Below are 15,071 nucleotides of genomic sequence, written 5' to 3' on the forward strand. Positions count from 1 at the left end.
TCACCCAAACCCGTCCGATGTCCTCTCGACCCTCGCAAAGCGCGGGCCCCGCGGGCTCGCCCGTTCCCCTCGGCCCTCCCGCTGGGGCACGGGAGGCGGCGTGCCCGTGTGCAAATGGCTGGCGGGGTCCCGGCACCCCCAGGAGCGGTTAGCGGGGCCCTGGCTGAGCCGGGCCTGCGTTCCCGGGCGGGGGGCTAAGCGCGGCGCACAGGCGGCGCTCGGCTGCTGCCCCGGCCTGGGACTCGGCGGGGGTGGTGCTGCCCCCCCCCCCGGGAGTTCGCGGAGGCGGCCCCGGCTGCGCTGAGGGGCGGGCATGTGAGGCGTCTGCTCACCGGTCTGGGGGGCCCTGGGCCAGGGTGCAGCGGGTGTCGGACAGTGCGGGGAGGGGGGGTCCTGCGGGATCCTGAGGGGGAGGGGAGGCGCTGTGCTGGGGGATCCCGGGGGGGGAAAGGGGTGTACTGGGGGATCCCGGGGGGGGGGCGCTGTGCTGGGGGATCCCGCGGGCGGGGGGAAAGGGGTGTGCTGTGCTGCGGGATCCTGAGGGGGAGGGGAGGCGCTGTGCTGGGGGATCCCGGGGGGGGGGCGCTGTGCTGGGGGATCCCGCGGGCGGGGGGAAAGGGGTGTGCTGTGCTGGGGGATCCTGGGGGTGGGGGGGAGGCGGTGTGTGCTGGAGGATCCTGGGGCGGGGGAAGGGGTGTGCTGGGGGTGGCGGGGGTAGTGTGCTGGGCGATCCTGGGGACGGGTGGGGGGGGCGGTGTGCTGGGGGATCCTGGGGACGGGTGGGGGGGGCGGTGTGCTGGGGGATCCTGGGGGGTGACCTAGTGCTGGGATGGGTGTGCTGCAGGATCCTGGGAGGGAAGGGAGTGTGCCGGGGAATGGGGGTGCGGAGGGAGGGTTGACCTGGTCTGGGGAGTTCTGTTGGGTGACCTGGTGCTGGGGGATCTGGGGGGCAGGGTGACCTGGTGCTGGGCGAAGGAGGCGTCCGGGGGTAGAGTTGTAACATTAGGGTGGAAGCGATGTTTGGGGACAGGGAGGTACCTTGTGTTGTGGAGCATATGTGAGTAGAGAATCTGGGGGTACTTGATGCTAAGGGGTGAGCAGAACATGAGGGGTCAAAAGCTGGTATGTTTGGGAGGAGGGGCGCTTGATTCTGTGTGACCCATTCTCTTAGCTGGAAACTCTGTTAAAGGGCTTGTTAAACTCTGAGGTCGCCTGGTAGCCAGATATGGTGACAGGTGGATTAGATGTATACAGGGAGATTTAGTGAAAGAAATTAGTTAATATTCATAATAATCTTAATCCTGGTGTTTTGTTCTTGGTATTTTATTTGTCAGGCTTTGCTATGAAATTTAATGACGTGGAAATTCTGGTAGAAGAGTTTTACATGAGAAATAAACTTTTTTTTTTTTATTTCCCCAAAGCAGGTTTAAGACATACCACTTGCAGCAGGTGGACCAAAACCATGATGCACCTTTCTGTGTTTTGAGGTTTGTCCAACATTTCTCTCTGCTGTGTGAGTGATTTTGGTAGGTGAGTACAGCCAAAGACATCTAGAACAACAAATGACATGAATAGATCCCCCCCCCCCCCCCCCCCCAGCATCTAGCATTGATTGGTTTATCTCTACAGAGATGAAGGGAGACTCTCTTTGAAGTCAGAGCAGTGGATCGTGTTTGTATATGGATGAATATCAGTATTTCTTCTGCAGAAGCAAATCCTCAGGTGAGTTTTGTGTAAAGTTTTTATAAAAATTCTTTGCCTTTAATATTCACACCGTAGAAATGTATGCATCTGAGCTTTGAAGGCTCTGGGGCTGTGATTGTTGCTCCATAAGTATTGAAACCATCTCTAAATATTTACCGAGCAATTCACCTGTTACAGATGCAATAGAGTTGGCCAGTCTAGATGGTTTAGGGGCAGAGCAACGTGCTATCACATTGAGGAATCTGAGTTCAAGACCAGTTTCAGCCTCTTTCTTCCCTGGCTGGGAGCATGGTGACCTCATCCCCACCAAAAGTGGCTTTCTGGAAGGACTAGCCTCCAGCCTTCCCTCACTAGAGGGACAGGTCAACCAACTACAGGGAGATGAAGTGGGGAGGTAATGGGGAAGTTTCCTACAAAGAAAGATGCTATATAGTCCCCATTTACCAAAGGGGACACTGGGAGGTTCCCAACATGCTTGACAGCTGTTTCATGGTCTAAACTGGGGTGATTACACTTGGATAAACTGGGTCCTTCCATCACCTCCTTTATTTCAGACAGTTCTGTTTTTATCCACCCTTGTTCCTCTGCCCTTCAGAACTCTCTATAGATGCTAATTAAAGCTGATGTGGGAACATGATGAGCTGATGGGGGTGAGGCGGAGGTTTGGAAGTAGGAGAGGCAAATGTGCTGGCTGATGGGGGTTCTGGTACCAGACCTGTTCTTGTTTTCCCCTTAACCCTGCTGCTGACACATTGCGCTTTTGGCGCCCCTGTGTGCGTTGTACTTTGGCGCCCAGCTCATGCTCTGTGTTCTGTGGACACCTAATTTCCTCTGTCTGAAGGTGGACACAGCCTGTCCAAACCAACCAAAGTATGTCTCTTGGAGCGATGCAGGGAATTGCCCTTCCATGCATACCTGCCCTGGGGCTACATGCTGTGTCCATATCGCTCCCGGCTCCCTAAACACGCTTGCTGCATGTAGTCTAACATCCAGGTAACTCCTTCCTTTCCCTCCCCCAATCTCATCTTTGTGGAAGGTTGCAAAAATGTTCGGTACAGCACAGTCATCCAAAGCCCAGTTCCTCGATAAAGCGCGTCAGGCCCGTGAGGAGCGGAGAGAGCTGAAAGAGAGAGAGAGAGCCGCCATTCAGATCCAAGCCCTGATCAGGAGGTTTCTTTGTCGATGCTGGCTGCAGAGGGAGATCAGGTGTGTGAAATTCCATCCCACGGGCTTTGTTGCTTGTTGCGAACTGAGCTCTTTCTGTAGACTACTGGCTTTTTAAAATGCTCAACATTTGATTCCTCCTCCTTCCCAGGAGAGAAGTGGAGGATTTCTTTGAAATAAATGAATCTGCTTCCAGTAAAAGAAGTGCACTTTCCATCTTCAAAATTTCCAGGAAACTGCTGTTCATTTTCAGAATTAAAGAGGACAAAGAGGTAACGCTGCTGCTCTGATGCATTTCCCCCCTCAGATTAAAAACGTGTAATGTGTTCTGTCTGTCTAATATGTAGGAGCTGTTACTTGGCTTGTCAGATGGGTTGTTACAACATGGAGGGTTCGGAGAGTGACCGCAGCTCCATTTGTCTTGTAATGCCATGGTGAGGACAGTGGGGAGGCAGCAGGACGGACTGCTGAGAACTCCTGAGTTCTAATCCTGGCTCTGACACTCAGTTAATTTGAGCAAGTCATTTACTAATACACCCAATGGGCCAGGTAGCTCCGGTGTAAAGCACCACCACACTCAAGCAAGAGGGTTTTGTGTGTTCCTGGGTCTCTGGTTAGGGGCAACACTCAAATAAGAACCTGAGTTAACTTTGGAGTGAAGACAAAGTCCGAATAGCCCAGCCTCAGTTTTTCCATCTGTAAAATTGAGATAATATTAATACATGCCTCCCACTGGGGTTGTGAAGGGCAGTCAGGGGAGAAAGCACTCTGAGGATGAGTGGCCATATTAAATTGTATTAAATCTGTTCAGCTGTATGTTGTTGTTCCCAGTTGCCTTTTTCCCAAGCAATTTCTGTTATGCCAGGAGAAATACAAGTACAAAAAATGTTGTTGTAGTACTTCTATCTGATTTTAAATGTATACTTAGTGTGACATACAGTTCCGTGAGCTCCAGCCATGTTCTCTCTCCTCCCCGTCAGTCCTTGGTGCCACAATGTTGGTTGGCCCCTGTGTTACAGTAACTAATTACCTCATTGAAGTGTCACCCCTAGGAGTAAATTGATTCCTTCTCAGGCCAAGGAGTAATCTGGAATCTAAAAGGGAGCAATGATATATATCAACGGGTTTTTCCTTCCTCTTAGGATACCGGTATTAGCCACTGCCAAAGACAAGATGCTGGTCTCAGTGGAGCTTCAGTTGCTTCTAGTGTGCAAGGCCTTTGCTTCCCGTAATCTGCAGTTTTTAACAGTTTTCCCCAAGTAACTGACTGTACTTGTGGGGAAGTACACTAACATGTGCGTCTCTTTCTTTACAGAGGTTTGAAAAGTTGTGTCGCTGTATCCTGAATAGTATGGATGTTGAGAATGAGCCCAAGGTCAGCAAGTCAACTTCGTTAGGGGGATTTAGGTTTATTTTTTTAAAAATTCACTAATCTGAAATATCAAGAGTGAGAGACACTCAGGTGTCACTTATATTCCATGGTGGATTGTTTTGATATGTTGATAAACCCCATAGAAAAACCCAGGATAGCTACATGGACCCATAAGGGTCAAAAGGGCATTTCCCGCATGGTACGATTTACAACTGGCCTAGTTATTACGGGGACTGGGTAATTCTGGTCCAGTGCTGGGATCTGCATGGCCTGTGGAAGTAGTTTTATTACACCACTTGTGGGCTTGTATGCTGGATAAGCTTAGAGCAGAAAAAGTTACCACAAATTTCTCCTGTTCTTTACCTGTAGGTGTGGTATGTGTCATTAGCACTTTCTAAGGATCTTACACTCTTGTGGATCAAACAGATCAAGGACATCTTGTGGTTTTGCTGTGAGTTTCTCAAACAGCTTAAGGTAAAAATCTTTCCTTGGTTTTAGCTCTGTGTGTCTTGTGGTTTCACACTTTAGTGTTGTAGGCTTGATTTATTAATGTTGATGTTCTTGTTATTTCAGCCTGACATCCTACAAGACTCTAAACTGGTCAATTTGCACCTCACGATGCTTGTTACCTTCACAGACACTTCCACGTGGAAAATACTTCGGGGAAAAGGTCTGTGTGGCTCTTTCCAAAACCCTGTTGTAGCCACCCATCCAGACCTTTCTCCTCTCTCTTTGTTTCAAAGTCTTCCGGCTTGGGCTGCAGAAAGGGAATATTTTTCTTCTCTTGTATGCACTGCCAAGCTGTATGATTATGATAATAGAAGTTTGTCATAATTTACAATGTCTGACTACAGTTCATATAGATTATATGACACACACATAATTCTCAGAGATGTCATTATTTTGTCCTCGTAGGAGAAACCCTGCGACCTGCCATGAACCACATCTGTGCAAATATCATGGGACATCTCAATCAGAAGGGATTTTATTCTGTGCTGCAGGTTTGTTCGTGATTATAATAGTTGATGTGCTTTGCAAACCCTGCAGTGTTTTCTGCCTTAACTAATTTCTAAGTTTCTCCGGCCGTGTTGTTTCATGTTTGGGTTGGGTATGTATTGGCAGTGACTCTCTCTGAGAATACTTTGCTTATGGTCGGTGTGACATTCCCCTCTGATGTTACCTGGGCTGGTGATCTGCTAGGTCACTCCAATCCTTGACTCTGGGAGCCAGCCTTACCCTGCTCTGCTGTGAGAACCCCACTCCTGGGCTGTTCACGCACAGCCTCTGGCATGTAAGGGGCTACCAGCTTCTTGCAACCGAATTACACTAGCCAATATCTCCGGTCCCAGACACAACCCTTGGAACCTCCGTCTTGTAGTGTCCAGTTATGCCCGCTGGATGCTGCAAGCTTGTCTGAGTCAATTTAAGAAAGAAATTGATATGTACCAGGCTTGTTATCCCAAGGGGAGTCTCTGACATGCTTCAAACCAAACGCACTGCTTCAGGTAGAATAAACAAACAGATTTATTAACTCTAAAGATCGATTTTAGGTGATTATAAGTCAAAACATAACAAGTCAGATTTGGTCAAATGAAATAAAAGCAAGATGCATTCTAAGCTGATCTTAACACTTTCAGTGTCCTTACAAACTTAGATGCTTCTCACCACAGGCTGGCTGGTTGCTCTTCAGCCAGGCTCTCCCTTTGATAAGCACTTAAGTTGCTTGGTGTGGTGTCTGTAGATGTAGGTGGAAGAGAGAGGAAGAGCATGGCAAATGTCTCTCCCTTTTATCATGTCCTCTCTTCCGTCTTGGCTTTGCCTTCCCCCGCCCTCAGAGTCAGGTGAGCAGTACCTCATCGCAGTTCCAAACTGACCAAAGGAATGGGGGTAACTCCCTTGAGAGTCTAACAGATTCTTGTGTTGCTGCCTAGGCCAGCGTCCTTTGTTCCTGTGAGGCTGGGCTGGGTTTGTCCCATACCTGCCCCGATGAGGTGTGATCTGCCTCTGCTCTTGAAAAGTTTTTGCCTGGGCTTATTTTAAGCCATGAGGATACATTTTCAGTCTCATAACTACATACATGAAATTCTAACCTCTAACCTTATTGTAACAACAATGCTCAGTGCATCATGAGCCTTCCGAAGACACCCGACATGACAAACTTTGCATTGGATGCCACACAATCATTTTACAAGGATGAACATGGGGGTGCTGGGTGTTCCGCTGAGGTACAGAGCGTCAGTCGGTAAACCAAAAAAACTCACCCTCCCCTCCTTTCCGTGAGCAATATTTTAATCTAACTACCATTTCATCATCTCATTAGGAGATGGAAGGCAGCAGTGCAGTGCAGCTGGTTAAAATACAGAATTAGGAGTCAGGAGTCTTGAATTCTGTTCCCAGCCCTGCCATTGAATTTGTGTGTGATTTTAGGCAGGTTTCTTCACCGTTCTGTGCCTCACTTTTTTTTCCATCTGTAAAATGGGGGTGTCCATCTTTCACAGGGTTGTTGCGAGGCTTCTTTATGGATTATAAAGGGCCATGAGACCCTCTGAAGAAAAGCCCTATAAAAATAGCAAGTGTGATCATAGTATACCTCTTTAAATGCAGTTTCTCTGTGCTCCCAGTACCTGGAACAAAAATGCTCTGATCCAGGCCAGTGACTTGAAACAACCACATTAAAGCAACACTCTCTCTAATTTCTTTTTATATCTCTTGAAAGTGACCATGTCCTTGAAGAACACAGTTGGATTCTTTCTCTAACAAGAGTTGCAATTTTCTTTTCAGATTTTGCTAACGAATGGCTTGGCAAGATCCAGACCATCCCTGTCCAAAGGCACTTTAACTGCAATCTTCTCTCTTGCATTGCGGTAAGGCAGCAAAAGCCGCTTGGGGTGATACGTAGCCAAAGCTGCTTTCAGTGTCTGTCTGAAGACCTCTTGCCCTGCCAGTTTCTCATTGTGTTTCTCTCTTTGTATCTGTCTGTGAGTTTGTTGTATTAGTGCATGATGCTAATTTAGGTGGAGAGCTTGATTTTTTTTGTTTTGTTTTCTACTCTGTACCCCTAAAATCAAGTGTTTATAAATCAGTTGTAAAGATCAGTTGTGGGGTTAAACTTGGAATGCTGTATTTCTGTGTGTTGGGTAAATAGTCTGAAGGAACGGGCCTTCTTTCTGCAAGTGTGATTCGCATCTCACAATGAACTGCCAGTGCGCCTCTAGCTACATAATTATGGGTGCATGTCAGGTAGAGGTGCAGATGATCAGATCTGTGCTCGTAGTTCAATTTGCATGTGTAAATTGTGTCCCCAAAGAGGGACTAGCTAGAAACACCCCCCTGCGTTTCAAAATAAAGTTTTCACGGGAAGTTCACTTGGTGTCAGACCACGGTGCCCAAGGAGTATCCCTAAAGACTTTCACAAGCTAACTCTGAACCGGTTTCCTTCCATAAGTGTCATTTCTGGGATCATGGGACAGGCTCAAGTCTGATTTTCTGATGATCATTCCAATAAGAGTAGAGTGATTTCTCACCCTGCCCCAGACTCAAACTGGTCTTGAATCAGTCACTTAAGCTTTGCCTTAGTAAATGGGAATTACTTATTTATCTACTTCACGAGAGTGTTGTGAGGTTTAATCTAGTTAGCGTTTATGGAGCTCTTTAGAGACATGGGAGGTGCTGTGTATTATGGAATAAGACTCCGCGCTGCCTCTGGCTTTCTTTGATTCCCTGGGGTCATGATGGATGTTGCTAAATCGCCATGATAGCAGAAGCCATAGGGGGCTGATTCTTTTCGAACTGACCTCTGTAGTGAGAACAGAAGCAGAAGCCAGTTCTGATAGAAAGGCTGCTTTTCTTAGGAAGCACAAAGTGTGAGGTTTGACGTATTTTTTTTTCTCTCTTCAGCCCTGTGATTGCTGCTCAGTTTTCTGACAATCTCTTGAGATCGTTCCTGATCCATATCATGTCAGTGCCTGCAATCGGGACTCACCTGGCTACACTAACACCTGAGGTACGTGGGCTGCTCCATCACAGAATCCTGAGCCCTTTGGCATATCAAATGTGCTGTAATTAGTCAGCCGCGACTCTCCAGTTACAAATAATGGCGAGTAAAGAGTTGGATCAGCCTCTTAATGGCAACACATGTTCCTCCCCCATCCTTCATAGCCTGGGCTTCGAATGCTGCGGCAGCTGGTACAGCTCTCTTTAGTATTCTGTGTGCAACAGGCTCCTCAGTGAGCTCTGTAGAACTGTGCACAGCTTGAGCTGCGGTGGCATGGGGAGCCCTAGACCAGACAGGAAGGAGGCTCTTGTAGTTAATGCTTTGGATTAGGACCCTGGAGAGCTGACCCAGCCACTGGCTCCTTGCATGACTTAATTGTTCCATGCCTCAGTTTCCCCATTTGTAAAATGTCTTTGTGTGTGTATATCATGTACTCTTTGGGACAGAGGCTCTTACAGAGTGCCTAGCACACCCAAGCCCTGATTTCTAGTGGAGCCTCTCGTCAATCTTCCCACCATGCCAATGTCTAATTGGGCTGACGCTCTTAAGGCACATCAGTTTCATAGCCTGTGGCACACAAGGGTGTGACGTGGCCGGCATCACCTCCAGCCACCTTGACAGCCCTAACCGGATGGCTCAGGTACCCATTCTGCAGCTGGGTAAACTGGAGGTGGCCTTTTGGTGTGAGATCGAACAAGACTTGACCCCACGACCTTCCTGATTGTAGTTCTGCACCTTAGCCACTCAGCCACCGCTGCTAGGTGCTCCCATAATACAAATATTAAATAACAGCAAGCCAGAATGTTATTTGTGCTGGGGTTTCAAAACTGGTTTGAGTCTGTGTTTTAGTAGCCGTTAGAGTGGTTTGCTTTGAGTTGGTGTTTAGAGTGCTGTGCACATTTCTTACCAGATAAGATACTGTGGCAACAACTGATAAATGCAGAGCCTCCTCCCAGCTCAGCGGGGCATGCAGATGAATAGGACATTGTCATGGAGATTTATCCGCTCAACTCTGGACATCTCCATGGTTTAGAGAAACTGCAAGTGGCGCAGTTTGGGGTGTAAATTATTCCTTAACGTATTCAGCTGGGTGTGTGTGACCTGAGGCTACTCTGCTTCTCTTTGTTTTTAGGAAGGACACCTTGTCCTTCCATCCCCATGGTGATTTCTGACAGGGGAGCGAAGGAACAAAGAGATGCAAAATCATCTATCCCATAGAGCGGGATCTTCGCTGAGCAGTGATACACTGCCCACTAATACCATGTGGTTTGTCTGCTCCCTTTCACAGCATGGGCCGATTGCCGGTGAATTCCAGGGAATGCAGGCATTTTTAACTGCCAAAGACTAAGGGCAGGTGAAGGTTATCCTTGTGACTGGTTAGAATATGCCCAGTTCACCTGCAGATCTCCCTTGTGGCAGGCTCCCCACATGCCTGTGATCTTCTTGTGAGATCTCCTCTTTAGCGTGATTCTTTGGCATGAAGCCTGTGCAGCCCCTGAACGCAGTGATTGCTCACAGGAATGAACAGACACCCTGAATCGCTGATGAGGTGTCAGGTCTGGCGGCTTTTGTGTGACGCTCTGTTAATTTAACTTGCAACTTCTCAATCGTTTAAAAACAATTCTGTTTTTCAGCGTCTGGCAGTGCTAGAATCCCATGACCTTTTCCGCAAATTCATCTTATTTTTAAGTCGTGAGGCTCAGTGCCGAGATGTCTGCGTGTGTTTAGAAGGAAGCCATACTCTTTGTTTACTGGGTAAGCATGTGTCTGGAGTCTGAGCATATTCCACATCAGAGGAGAAATTTAAGAGTCTTTCTTTGCTTTGAGGAGAGGGCCCTGTGGGAGTGAAATCTGAATTCCTCTCTTGGGGTCAAGGACTCTGGATTTTAAAATCCAACATTTTCTGAAACAACCATTTGGGTGGTTTCTAAAATAGCTTGCGTCATGTATGTTTGGAAGGACATTTAACTTCAGGTTTAATGTAAGGTATAGAAATGTAGGGCTGGGAGGGACATCAAGAGGTCAACCAGTCCAGCCCCCTGCGCTGAGGCAGGACTAAGTGAACGTAGAGGGTCATGCTAAGAGACCCAGGAAACAGAGGAGGGTGGTTCAGGAAGAGACCCCTTCCTATAGATGTGTCATTTTGAGCTAACAGGAAATCCTAACCTCAGCTTGCTCTCCATTTAGACACTGATACAGCAAACACGAAATTACCTCCTATATTGATATGCTACTGAAACTTGCTGAGTTCACATCAGCTCTGTGGAAGTAGTCAGAGGAGCTGTTGTAATTCATGAATGGCCTCTAGATTCTCTATCCTGGCTACTGTTAGGAGCGCTCTATTTCATATAATGCTGCGCAGGAAGTGTTGGCGGGAAGCAAATGAAATGGGTATGGGAGGCTATCCTGCGCTAGCACAGAGCGTCACCTTGGTGTGGGAAGTGTGTACTGGAAACTGGGCTGAAACCAGGGACTCCTCTGGAAAAAGTCAATGAACAACCATCCGAGAACAGGAGACAAATTTTGGTCACTGGACAACTGAATTGGATCTGAATCTCTTTAAGGAATGGTTCTTGAGGCTTAATCCAAACCCTGTGTGAGTGAGGGCATTGTCCGTGAAAACACTGTATTCACTGAGCGTCATTGACTTTGTAGATTTTTATGGATTCCAAGGCCAGAAGGGTTCACTGTGGTTGTCTAGATGGATCTCTTACGTACGGCTATAGAGCTTCCCCAAAAGAATTCCTAGAGAAGATAAAATAAAATAAATAAAAAATAAAATAAATCATTTAAAAAATAGATCATTTAGAAACCATCCAGTCTTGATTTAAAAAGGGTCAGTTATGGAGAATCCATCACAACCTTTGAAAAGTTGTTCCAATGGTTAATTACTCTCACTGTTACTTGCACCTGCTTATTCCAGACCTGAATTTGACCTGGTTTCTCTAACCCATTCAGTCCCCCAATTCGTTTTAAGACCTAGGACCTCAGTGATTCTCCAAAGTTAACATCAAAGTCAATGGGGAATTTTGCCCCTGAATTCAGTGGGAGCAGGAAGCAGCCTATACTGATGGTTTTTTACAATTACCCTTTCCTGCTGTCACTACTGAAGGCCCTGCGTCAGTGTTGCGTTAAGAAATAAACAAGGAGGGGATTATGAACAGGCTGGCCAGAGCATTGGGAGCAGACAGGTGGGATACGGCCGTGCACTGGTGAGGAGTGGAGAGGTGGTGGAGAGAGACTGATCTCAACCCCCTTCTGTCTCCAGTAAAGGTCTCATACTAATTCTCATACAAATGTCACTCCTCTTCAAAGGGCTGCTGCTGGTTCTTTTTCAGGTAACCTCATTTATCTGGGCTCCTTGAATGACAAAGTGCTAGAGGACGAGACTGCTCACTTTGTGAGCGTGCTTATCCAAATGCTCTCTTACTGCCAGAAGTATGTGTCGCAAAAGAAATCCAACCTCACGCACTGGCACCCTGTCCTTGGCTGGTTCTCCCAGACGGTAGATTATGGGTAAGTGAGCAGGATCTCTGAGACAAGTAATTCTGAGATTTAATTCATAACTTGGCCAGGTTACACATGCAGTACCTTCTGTCACTGTCAGGATGGACAGTGTGTCCACCATAATGCCTTGCATGTCCTGAGTTGTATTTTAATTGTGCAACCTTAACACTGCATTCATATGCAGCTTGTTAGATGCGATAAAGCCATTGTTACAACCTGTCTATCTCTTTCTCTCCCTTGCCCTGACTTTTCTTCTAGGTTAAATGAGTCCATGCCTCTGCTCACAAAGCAGTTGCAGCATCTCTGGGGAGTCCATCTAATTCGCATCCTCTTCAGTGATGTTCTCAGCAAGAAGCTGGTGGAGACTCAGGATCCGACTTATCCGTCAGGGCAAACTGCTTCCCCACAGAACAGCCTTCCCATGAAAAGTTAGTTCAGTACAGGCCAGGGCCTGGGCTCTGTGTCTTCTCTCTCTTGCTGGCAGAAGTTTGACTTTCTTCCCTTTAGTCAAAGGCTTTGAGTAGTTTTTTGCAGCACCTGCTATTACCTAGCTAGAGGCAAGTTCTTCCTGGGGTCTGATCCCTGTTCTGATTACACTGTGACGTTGGCAAGTCACTTATCTTCTTGGGGACACTTGCCTGTTTCCAAGCAGGGTTTGAATTGTTTCTCAAGTGGTTTGAAAATGAAAAGCACGATGTAATCCTTACCACTGTTACTGGGGGTCTCCGTACCTTACAGTGGTTGGATAGTATCCCAGCTTCACAGGTGGAAACTGTGGCACAGCGAGGTTAAGTGACTTTCCCATGGTCTCACAAGGAATCATTGGCAGAGCCTCGATTATAGCTCTGGAATTGTTAGGTCACAGTCTCTTGCTTTAACCCCCTATAACTGTGCTGACTCAGTCTACTGTAGATATGTGCTAGATATTCTAGCACAACTAGTGATTCCTATTACATTTGGGTAATGTTTGAAACTAGAGAATGACTGTGAATGATCCCCGTGTCCCCAGAGAACGGCTTGGTGTTTATGGAATGGAGAATGTTCCTATAAAGCATTCTGCCATGGGGAATTCACAGAAATCTGCAGTTCTGTGGCATGACCCACTCAATCGGTTACCGTCCTTACTAAAACCCCCATTGTTATGGGGCTGCCCGGTGACCCAGGATAAGACTTCACCTGGTGATGAATGTCTCCGTCTCCAAGACCCGTGTTCATGTGTCTCCCCTTATCTCCCACCAGATCTTTTCAAGCGAGCCTTCCAGAAGTCCGCCTCTGTCCGCAACATCCTCAAGCCAGTTGGAGGCAAGCGGGTGGATTCAGCAGAGGTGCAGAAGGTTTGCAGCGTCTGTGTGCTGTACCAAACCACGCTGACGACTCTGACGCAGATCCGGCTGCAGATACTCACAGGTCAGTGGGGTGCGGGGATGTGAATTTTTGTCTTTTCTTCAAAATAACTTTTAAAATAGAGGGGGGTGGAATCTTCTAAAGCTCTAAACTTGTGCCTCTCACTGATTCTTTTGACTCTGCTGGTAGTCGTATTACACAGGGCTGTTTATTGACCAGCTGGATTCAAAGCTTGTTCTATCCTGGATCATATGTCTGATCAATAGCATTCATCGCTGCTTTATCAAATGTTAGCTCTCTAGAATACCAATGAAAGCAGGCTCTGCTCCATTGAAACCTGCTCACTTCTTATTGACTGAATCTGGCGCAATATCTTTGAATAATACCTAGTAATACCAGTCTTTATGTGGTGATCCCATTGCGTGCTTCCGTTATATTCAGTGTTCCCTCTAATTTTTTCCATCCTTGTGTGGTATGAATTTTGTGCATCATATCGAGGTAATGTGCGGATGTGCACCACCAGTAGAAACCAAAAACCGAGATATAATGTATGTTTTTAAAAAGTTACCATAGGGATCATTACTCCAGGCAGGACAGGTTAGGCATTTTAGAACTCACTGCTCAAAGAATTAAATTTAAGTGTAAGAGAGAAATAAAAATTATGAAATGCACAGACCAGTCAGAAAACTAAAATAAGACACTTGGAAAGAAGTAACAACAATGTGTGTGTGTGTGTGACAGAGATAGACGCGTGTTGTCCCTTTCAGTACCCTGACCCCATTTTAAGTACATTGCCCTTTTAAGTAGATCAGCAAGTTCAGACGCAGCAGCAGCTGCCAGCAAGCTCCCTCTGTCCTAAGCCCTGTCGTGTGTTGTCCCCCCTGCTCTGTGGAGATGGGGTGGAGGGAGGGGAACACCTTGACATCAGCACCCCTCTCCTCCTCCTCTCTTCGCTCCTCCCCCCCTCCCCACTCTGCACAGCAAGCAGGAGGCTCCTGGGAGCAGCTCCAAGGCAGAGGGCAGGGGCAGCACACAGCAGTGGGAGGAGGGATAGCCTGCTGGGCGGCCACCCAGCCACGCAGTTTACAGGGAACTTAGGTTATATTAAGAACAAATTATTTCTCTTACCACCTCCTCCCTCCTTTCTAGTAAGCCATCACTGGTCTAGTGGCTAGAACAGGAAACTGGGAGTCCAGACTCCTGGGTTCTGTTCCTGGCTCCGCCGTTGACTCTGTGACCTTGAGCAACTTGCATGACCTTGCCCTGTGTGCCTTGCTTCCCGATCTGTACAATGGGGATCATAATGACTGCGTCACAAGAGGCTTTGTTAACTGATGCCTGTCCAGTGCTGTGAAATCTTTAACTGAAAGGTGCTGTAGGTGTGCAAAGTATTATTAGCTGGTTAAGAGGCTTCCTTCTGATCTCATTGTGACTGTAGAATACATGTTCACGTGAATTGCACCCATGACCACTGTGTGACTTTCCTCTTCACCAGTAGATAGTTTTGCAAAATAAACTGTTATCTGAAACAGGTCATATTCATCTTCCCCTGCATGCAGGGAAAAGAGCTGTGTTAAGGCTTGCTTTCTTTCGTTTTCCCTCCTGTAGGCCTCACTTATCTTGATGACCTGTTGCCCAAATTGTGGGCATTTATCTGTGAGCTGGGACCCCAGGGTGGATTAAAACTCTTCTTGGAATGCCTGAACAATGACACAGAGGAATCCAAGAGACTGCTGGCTATGCTGATGCTGTTTTGTGACTGTTCTCGACACCTTATCACGTAGGTTACTAGCAGATGGCTCTTTCCACGGAATTCGAATATACAGATTAAATGCTCTTTGAGTGCCAGGGTGGAGAGCCAAAACGCTGCTGTAATTACATATAGATAACTAAAATGCAAGAGCAAAACTGCATGCTTTGCAAAGAGTGTGTTGTGTAAGGGATGGGCGTGTGGCAGGAGAGGTAACTAGGTACTACAGCACTGGA

The 15,071-nt window shown here is 47.2% G+C and overlaps 1 protein-coding gene across 20 annotated transcripts in view; it reads left to right on the forward strand.

Moving 5' to 3' along the window:
* Window positions 1-2: 2 nt before the first annotated feature.
* The window catches only part of UBE3B (ubiquitin protein ligase E3B), a 33,988-nt gene continuing 18,919 nt past the window's right edge, over window positions 3-15,071 (forward strand). For 9 of the 20 annotated variants that reach the window (XR_010592929.1, XR_010592930.1, XR_010592921.1 and 6 more), the window contains exons 1-16: window positions 175-315; window positions 1,422-1,530; window positions 1,630-1,722; window positions 2,741-2,910; window positions 3,020-3,140; window positions 4,184-4,243; window positions 4,610-4,714; window positions 4,814-4,910; window positions 5,156-5,241; window positions 7,022-7,104; window positions 8,138-8,243; window positions 9,869-9,989; window positions 11,573-11,750; window positions 12,000-12,169; window positions 12,981-13,148; window positions 14,694-14,865. Coding sequence is in view for 9 of the 20 variants with exons in the window: in XM_065568835.1 (XP_065424907.1) it covers window positions 1,684-1,722; window positions 2,741-2,910; window positions 3,020-3,140; window positions 4,184-4,243; window positions 4,610-4,714; window positions 4,814-4,910; window positions 5,156-5,241; window positions 7,022-7,104; window positions 8,138-8,243; window positions 9,869-9,989; window positions 11,573-11,750; window positions 12,000-12,169; window positions 12,981-13,148; window positions 14,694-14,865 (1,676 nt within the window). In the remaining 11 variants the exon portion in view is untranslated. Of the gene's footprint in view, window positions 148-174; window positions 335-1,041; window positions 1,058-1,421; window positions 1,531-1,629; window positions 1,723-2,740; window positions 2,911-3,019; window positions 3,141-4,183; window positions 4,244-4,609; window positions 4,715-4,813; window positions 4,911-5,155; window positions 5,242-7,021; window positions 7,105-8,137; window positions 8,244-9,868; window positions 9,990-11,572; window positions 11,751-11,999; window positions 12,170-12,980; window positions 13,149-14,693; window positions 14,866-15,071 lie in introns of those variants that run through there. The other 11 variants (XR_010592922.1, XR_010592925.1, XR_010592927.1 and 8 more) reach the window with 7 other exon arrangements.

This window comes from Chrysemys picta, chromosome 15, assembly GCF_011386835.1.
Source record: "Chrysemys picta bellii isolate R12L10 chromosome 15, ASM1138683v2, whole genome shotgun sequence".
NCBI classification, from domain to species: domain Eukaryota; kingdom Metazoa; phylum Chordata; order Testudines; family Emydidae; genus Chrysemys; species Chrysemys picta.